Below are 8,605 nucleotides of genomic sequence, written 5' to 3'. Positions count from 1 at the left end.
TTTTTTCAAAATGTATTTATTGATGATTATCAACTAGTTATAATTATTAATTAATGAGTTGATCAAGTTAATCACGTGGCTGGGATGGGTGCCATCATGACGGGGTTGAGACACTGGCCGTGTGTGGGGTTCATGTTTCGCCTGTAGAATTGAGTATTTTTTAGATTAATTAATTAGTATGGATTATTAATCAACTGATTAATTAATTAATTTTTTAATCACATGACGAAGCGCCCATCTCCGTAGGATGACATATCATGAGAACAACATTTCAAGGCATCGGGACAATTTGCGTCACTTATGCAGGAAGTTCCCACCCCTGCGACAGCAGCGACCGGCATTCCCCTCTCCTGAAAAAAATTAGGGTCAAAATGCAAAAAAATTGGTTAAAAAATCTTAGATTTTTTTCAAAAAGTGTAGTTCAAATTAATCCACAAAGTTTGTGTACAGAAAATAAAGGTACAAATTTTAAAAAAATAATTAATTTAAAAAAATCCTGCAAATATAACAAATGGCAATATAACAATGGCAAATATTAAGGACCTGAAAAATTTCTTGGATAATCGGGGAAATTTTTAGAAAATTAATCATTGGAATTTAAATTTATCAAAAAAATTGTTAAAAATTCGTGTCGAAATTGGTAAAAAAAAGTTGCAGGAAATTTTACAAAAGACTGAAAAATAATATTTTTTTTTACAAAATTTGAAATATTTTTGATCTATTTTCTAACAAATTGAGGAAATTTTCATATTTTGTGCTAAAATTATTCCAAAATTGTAAGTTACAATTTGTAACACATTTTTTGCAAAATGGCAAAATATTTGTCACCATGTGATGATGAACCGACTCCGCGTGGGGTTCCAGGACGTTAAGATGTGCAACTGTTCTCGACGAGGCGGCATTTCTGGTGGTGACGCCCTTCATGGACATGTTCATCATGTGCGCGTGCGTGGTGTTGAGACGCATCTGAATTTCCATAGCGTGATGCTGTGCAGGACACAGGCCGGGTTTTCCCTCTGGGGGTGGAAATCAAAGAGGAAATTGGTTTATTTTTTGGGGTAAAATTTCCAAATTCGTAAAAATCAATTAAGAAAAAAGTAAATTGTAATTATCAGAGTATCTAAGACCAAAACTGGAATTTTCTAAAAACTTGAAAAATCATGTTCAAAATTATTCAAAATCTGACCTCCATCACACTGAAATTTCGTACAGCATCCGTGCGGGTCATGAAACGCAACACAGTTGGTCTTTCCCTGTGGCGGATTGACACACATGGGATCCAATCTCTTCATCCTGCATCCGTCGGGCTGAATACCGCCCTCTTCGCACCTATTGTTGATAATCCGGTATAATTCTATAAGACCGGATTATCCGGTCGTTTACTATGACATGAATTCGATTTTCGAATCGGATCCATATCAGAGTAAGCGGTCGGATAAAAAAAATCTGATCCGATTATCGGATCAGATCCATATAGTAATGTATGTAAACAGTAATATAAAAAAATCTGATCCGACCCGGTTTTCGGATCGAATCCATATTATAGTAGACGGTCGGATAAAAAGAATCCGATCCGATTTTCGGATCGACTGCTGTCGGATCGGATCTACCAACACTATTCGTACCAGTACGACGGACAGCAATCTCCTCCCCAGACCGGTTGGCCGATCGAGATTTCCGTACAAGTTCGTCCCATTGGGGCTGGGGGACAGTGCGAGGTCATGCAAGGGTCAGGCATAGATGCGAAAGGGCAGCAATCCCATGGCGTCGAGACGACCAAGGTGTCATTTCGGAACAGGTCAAGACCACAGTTCCCTTTAGTCTGGCGACATTGCGAACGGTAGCGGAACTTCTCTTTTTCTGGGGATAGAGGTTTTGAAAATTTAGGAAATTTAGGAAAATTTGAAGGCTAAAATCTTAGGACTTTTTCATAAAAATAAATTGTGAAGACAAGTTAGGATGATAGCATTTCTATTTTTTTGGTTATAAAAGTTTTGAGAAATTAGAAAATTTAGAACAATTTTGGGGAAAATGTTTATATTTTTGCACAAAAAAATTTATAAAGCAAAATCGTGACGAAAATATAAAGAAAATCAATTGAATTTTTATTGTTTTACGGAATTTACGAGAAAATTGGAATTTTAGAAATATAAATGTGAATCTTCAGATCTTTCATTCTTTAGTGTAAATCAAAGCGACGAAAGTGGGTTTTAGTAAGATTTCTAGTAAGTTGTAAATATTATTAGATAGGATTGGGGAAAAATCTGAATTTCTAAAATAATCTCGAGATTATAATTGTAAAATATAAAATCATATATCATATCAATGAAAAAGACTTTTGGACATGAAAAAAACAGATTTTAATGTTCCGATTTTTATTTATGGAGTTTATGAGGAAACTTTATTATTAAGTTGGCAATTTTGTCGACGAATTTTTCGTGAATTTTCGGATAATTTCTGGATAAACGTAATGAACAGACGATAAAAATTTGTGAAACATGTATTAGGGAAACATCTCAGAGTACATATTTGCGAGATAGGTAAGTATGTACGAAAAAACATAAAAACAAGAATTTTCGCAAAATTTGTATTTTTGAATATAACACTCTGGATTTCGTGTGGTCCAATTTCTTTAAGCGAAAAAGATCGCTCTACATCGTTGAAATATTTATAAAATGTATATATTTAAAAATATATATATTTAAAATGCGGAGCAATCACGACAAAAGTTAGTTTCTTAAAGATTATAAAATGTTAATTTAGTTCAGAAGATCTCCCTTCCTTCCAGTTACAACATACTCGAAATTGCCAACAAAAAAATTATGAAATATTTTACCCATGCAAAAGTAGAGTGGTTCCGGCTAAAAATATAAAAATATAAATTTAGATTTATTTTAAAAACCCACAACGCAGCCTTATTTAGCCCGAGTCAGATTGTTATTAAAATTGAGGTGCAATACCACCATTTCAGCTTTTTTTTATTTTTCCTGAGAGGGAAAGATATAAGGGAAACATATTCCTTTTTACTTATCTTTCGAACTTGATTCCTAATTTTGCATGTACCATGTGTGCAAAACTTCAACTCGATTGGACAAGTTTTACGAGCGTAATCGATAGATAGACAGTCAGACAAACAACCATTTCGGGTACATAAGGCTTGACTCGGGCTAAAAATTAGAATTTCTGAGGTCACACCTGCCATGGTAATCTGACACTGATGCAAGTTTTCATTGGATCCGGAGCCGCTACTCCACACATGTTACCTGAGTCAAGTTAATGTGGAAAATTAGTAAAGGTCCAAGATCAGGGCGTCAGATTGACCCGACTAAAATCATGGCCACGTGGTCACGAAAGAGGACGTACCTTGTCCATTTATGAGGTTGATAAGAGGGATAAAGGTCACGAGAAGGGGGGTTAACCGGAAGTGGGAATGTGGTGTCGGCATGTTTCGATTTTTTAAGAAAATTTCAGGACTTTGCAAATTACAAAGGAAATTGGGGAAGTTTGTAACTTGTGTCGGTAGAAATGTATGGGTTTGATTTTTCTTTTAGGAAATTTATAAATTTGGAAACGGTATCGTTTGTCCAGAGTGACGAAGTAGGAATGAAATTGTGCTAGTGGTTTGGAAAGAATAATGATCCGGAAGTTAAAACCGGAAGTTGGACGGGATCAAGTTCATCTCGGCAATTAAAGAGAACTGTTTTAGTGAGGTGGTAATGATGAGGTGACATTTTGGTAGGAATTGAAATAACGACCTTGGACTGGACTTGAACTTACGGAAGCAGGATCAGGATTTAAATTGGACATACTAATCAACACAGTAAAGTTACTATTGTTTATGTGACGTGATTGCAATTTTGCATGGAATTTTCCTCATGATTTTTTTAAACGTCGAATCTTTAGAAATTTTGCGGACATTTTTTTGCAAGCTGGATGAAAATTTGACATGGATTTTTTTTGTATTTGACGCTCGCCATTGAAATTTTGTATGAAAATTTTGCAGGTTTTTCTTCATGGGCACAATTTGGAAAGTTGTCATGAATTTTGCATGCATTTTTGCTGTAGGAGACTCGATGAAGATTTTAAATGGAATTAATGTGTGGGACTCTGTTGAAATTTTAAATGACAAATTGTGCATGAATTATATTTGTGTTAACATTAAATGTAACACTTTATTAATTTTTCGCAGTCTTTTTCCTGAATTTTATCTACTCTAAAACTTTTACATGGCTTTTTAGGCAGCTTTACATATATATTTTGTAACAAAATCTTTAAATCTTTACAAAAAAGTCTAGTCAAGTGAACAAGATTTGTCAAAACATTAGGATTTTTTATATGAAATAATTTTAAATATTTCAATATTTCGTAACAATAATATAAATTTAAAAATTTATATTTAAGTCTTAATTAATTTATAGCTACTCTTATTCATCCTCGCCCTCTTCCGTTTTGGATTTCTTCTTCTTCTTTTTCTTTTTCTTCGTTTCAGTTTCTTCTACTTCCGCGGTCTCCTCTTCAGCGGGGGCAGCAACTTCCGGTTCCACCGACTTTTTCTTGCTCTTCTTCTTCTCCGTCGTGGCGGGAGAGGTGGCGTCAGGCAGCTAAAAATAACAAGAACAATTAATAACTTGGTAAAAAATTGGACGGAAAATTCAACTTTTTTGCGTCCTATTTTATATTAAATTGTTCTCTCGAGATAAATTTCACCCGATACACTTAATATCAACTCGGTGACAGAGGAAATTAAAATCTCTGCACATTTCTAGATTCAATTTCTCCCCAAATTCAAATTTGGGGAGAAATTGGGAAGAAATCTAAAAAAATATATATTTGCATACCTTTCTTTTCAAGGGGGCTGGTTCATCTCCGGCGGAGGGGATGACAAAGTCTTCCGGTTCCTTTTTCACCTTTGGCGAGGAGACGGCCATCTGCGACACGGCGGTGGCCAAATAAGTCGCTGGCGTTTTGTCATTAGGCTTCCCATGCTTATCCAAAAGCCCTTGCTTTATCATCTCTTTTTTCACGCTGGCCTAAAAAAGTGGAATATAACAAATTATGACAAAATTCTTAAGAATAAAATTTTCACAAAATGAGAAAATCATTTTAAAAACATCATAACTCGATTAAAAAATGAATCTTAAAAAATCCTGAAAGTATTAAAATTTTCTAAAAATAAAAATCCAACAATAAATCTATTTAAAAATCCTTAAAATATCAAAATGCTGTTAAAAAGACTAAAAATTTACCTAAAACTCAACCAATTTCAAAAACTTCACGGTAAAATTCCAAAATTCATACTGGAAAATTTTATTTCTCAACCAAAAACGAGACAGTTTCACAATTTATCAAGAAACTGCCCCTTGGTTGGAAAACAATCGAAATTCTGCACAAAATTTTGCATGATAATGTAGGAGAGATTTTTGTGAGGAAAGAATTAATATGAAAATTAACCTTCGGCCCCAAACCCCACTTTCTCGGGTACAAGTCTCTCTCCATGATGACACGCTTTAGCTTCGCGACCACGCCGTGGTCGCACATCGCCATTGTGGATGTTGTCATTAGTGCGATGGCTAAACAAATGTTGAGATGAGTTGGGTTACAAAAAAAAATTGGATAAATAAAGCCATGATAAGATAAGATGACTCACCCAACGCGACGGCTTCTCCTTTCGTCGTCACAATTACGATTTCCTGATTCAATTCAATCCCATCTTCGAATCGGAGGACGCCAGGAAGCATTACTTTCGCCCCATAACAGACAGCGTTGACCTGGAAGGAAGAGATAAGCATAAAGATAAGTGACACTTATCAATAACGCAAAATTTTCAAATTCTAATATAAAATTTACTGTTGTTTTTACATGTAAATTTTGATTTATAAAAACCTGACCAAATTTCAGGCATACAAATAACTAGTAAAAATTCTTCTTGATAATTACAAAAAAATCAGTTTCGCCAAAAATCTAAATTTCCAAAATTCCCAGAATTTTGAATAAATACTGTATCAAGTCCGATTGAGATACTTATCGCATCAAAATTAGCAACGTATCACACCCAGACTTGATTTTTTAATATCCTTCACGTGACAACCAACCGGACATTGTGACGCGGCTCGTGCTTTTATGGAAGGTTATCGGAAGTTCAGATAAGTTGTTCTTCTTACACTGGAATCCTTGATGATGACCCTTTTGTGGGAGACGAGCAGACCTTCCAAGGGACTGATAACCCTCCTCAGATAAGTCTCATCCTTATGATTATCATAAACCCATTGAGCATCCATAACGTCGTGCATCGTGACAAGGTTGTCGTACTCGGAGGAAATTCCTGTCAAAGGGGAAAAACAAAAATTAAAATCTTGTAAACGTTGCAACTTATTCGCAAATCAATTTTACTCTAACTTTTGCAAAATCTATTCCCGTTACAAAAATATTTTCATTTTTCCACAAATCTCCCTGAAATTATCCTCATTTTTTCTCACCTGAGCGCACCCTCCTCAACTCGAGCATGACACCACCGACTCCTAAAACTAGACCTAAATGGACACAGTGCGTCCTCACGTACGTCCCAGCTTCACAGCTGACCCAATAAACACCTAAGCAAAAAAAAAAAGAATTAACCCTTGACCTCTTCACAAATAATCTCTTCTTCCTTTCGTTTCTTACCCATATTCCTGTCAGGATCAAAGTCTAACAATTTACTTTTATAAATCGTCCTCACTCTGAGTTGACGTTTGACGGCGGAAATCAATGGGGGTCGTTGAAATAGGGCACCCGTGAGTTTTTCTAGACCCTGCAACACGACGGCTTCTCCAGCCACGGCGGAGTGCAGCTTGAACACGGCGACGTACTCTTTTCCTGCGCCTTGCTGACTTTTCACGAGCCGGGTCGCCCTGTCGACGCAGACGATGAGACAGCCCGTCACTTTGGGGTCAAGGGTGCCCGAGTGTCCGGTCTTGTCGACTTTGAGGATCCGCTTGATCCATGCGACGACCTCGTGGGATGAGGGGTTCGAGGGCTTGTCCAAATTGATAAAACCGGAACGGACATAGTCCTTGATGTCCCGTTGGAGAGGGGACGCTCCGAAAGGGAGGGGAGTGAAATGGTTCGATTTTACGTTGAGCTGGTCGAAATTCTGAAAAAAATGGGGGACAATTTGAGTGAAATTTGGATCAATTGAAGATCAAAATGTATTTTGTTTGTACAATTTGGAGAGCAACAAGTCTGTCGAGAAACTTTCGTTTGGATGGAAATTTCACACATTTTTATACAATTTTGTCAGAAAATAGGAACAAGGATAAGGGGTAAAAGTAAGATTTTGAAAGGGCCAAGTTTAATTGGAAAGTGTTATACAGTTTAGGCAACAAAAAGTGCCTGAAAACTTATTTTTGGTGGAAATTTGACTACTTTTAATTAAATGTTGACAGAAAACTGACAGTTTTTCAGCAACAAGTGTCCAGAAAGATATCACCATTTTTTAACGAATTTTTTCCCAATTCTTAGAAAGTGTTCAAAACAATTTCCATATTTTACTAATTTAGCCATGAATCACGGAACATGATTTTGATTTTAAAATTTCTATTCAAAATGCAAAAATTTGAAATTTTATTATACCCAAACAAAACCTTTCTTTCAATTTACCTTGAGAAGTAAGGGCCACTCACTGGGTCGCATTTTTGCCGGATTATCACTCGACGCGAGGACGAACTTCTTATCTCTCTGAACCTCCGCGAGCAATAATTCCCCACCGTTTGCATCCCCCCCATTTTCTGACTTGCTTCGCTTCTTCTTCTTCTTGCTGGAAGTCTGCTCAAATCCGATCCCTCCTATAAAATAGAAGAAACAGATATGAGATAAGCCAAGTTTAAGATAAGCCCCAAAACTAGTAGCTAATTAAGTAGTTACAATTAACTAATTGTACCAACTCAGATTGAGATACTTATCGCATCAAAATTAGCAACGTATCACACCCAGAGTTGATTTTAATTTGCCTTCACTCGACAACCGGACCAAGATTGCGATTAACTGCAGACCGGTGCTTTTATGGAAGGGTTAATGAACTATTCAATTAACTAACTAACTATTTAACTATCCAATTAAATAAATATATAAAATTTACTCACCAGCAATTTCCATTTCCATCATGAATAGATAAAGTTGGCTGGTCTTTTATCTTAAAAAACAGCACAACTTTGAGTCAAAGTCTTTGACCACCTTTCCTCTTAAGTTTAATTAATTAAAATTGGATATTTAATTATTTAAAATGGTGTCTGATAAGTAGAAGCGGCTTTTGTGGAGTGTGGAGTGGAGACTGAACGCATGGTGGACTGGAAATTGAAATGCATGTGGTTGCTGAAAAGTCATGGGCAGCACGGTAGCACGAGAGAGGTTTGAATGGCCCGCGTGTACGCGGGTGCGACATGCCCCCGTGGCCAGTGTTTGGCAGGTTGAGATCAAAATAAAAATAAGACCCGGTGTTGAGATGGGGTGGAGAGAGAGAAAATGGAAATTTTGCAATATTTTTGTAAAATTTTGCGATAATTTGTGACCAATAATTTTATGATGAAAATGTTTGCATAAATTTCTGAAATCTTGTTATCAATGTGGGTCA

At 36.2% G+C, this 8,605-nt stretch overlaps 2 protein-coding genes across 2 annotated transcripts; both read right to left on the bottom strand.

Moving 5' to 3' along the window:
- Nucleotides 1–3,606, bottom strand: LOC110858833. The gene is made up of 8 exons (XM_022107720.2): nt 3,364–3,606; nt 3,196–3,263; nt 2,837–2,861; nt 1,626–1,860; nt 1,187–1,329; nt 829–1,016; nt 223–350; nt 1–141 (listed from the first exon to the last, which is right to left on the bottom strand). Exons 1-8 carry the CDS (start codon nt 3,443–3,445, stop codon nt 72–74), a joined length of 939 nt encoding a protein of 312 aa, XP_021963412.1. The 5' UTR covers nt 3,446–3,606; the 3' UTR covers nt 1–71.
- A 535-nt stretch (nt 3,607–4,141) lies between these two features.
- Nucleotides 4,142–8,313, bottom strand: LOC110858758 (H/ACA ribonucleoprotein complex subunit 4). Its single transcript, XM_022107622.2, has 9 exons — nt 8,118–8,313; nt 7,636–7,820; nt 6,661–7,129; nt 6,477–6,590; nt 6,162–6,322; nt 5,648–5,768; nt 5,452–5,570; nt 4,839–5,030; nt 4,142–4,601 (listed from the first exon to the last, which is right to left on the bottom strand). The coding sequence occupies exons 1-9, from the start codon at nt 8,137–8,139 to the stop codon at nt 4,425–4,427; spliced, it is 1,560 nt and encodes a 519-aa protein (XP_021963314.1). The 5' UTR covers nt 8,140–8,313; the 3' UTR covers nt 4,142–4,424.
- Between the last annotated feature and the right edge of the window lie 292 nt (nt 8,314–8,605).

Source organism: Folsomia candida, unplaced genomic scaffold (genome assembly GCF_002217175.1).
Source record: "Folsomia candida strain VU population unplaced genomic scaffold, ASM221717v1 Fcan01_Sc022, whole genome shotgun sequence".
Classification (NCBI taxonomy): Eukaryota; Metazoa; Arthropoda; class Collembola; order Entomobryomorpha; family Isotomidae; genus Folsomia; species Folsomia candida.
The sequence above is the reverse complement of the archived record's forward strand: the minus strand, read 5'-3'. Positions and strand labels throughout refer to the sequence as shown.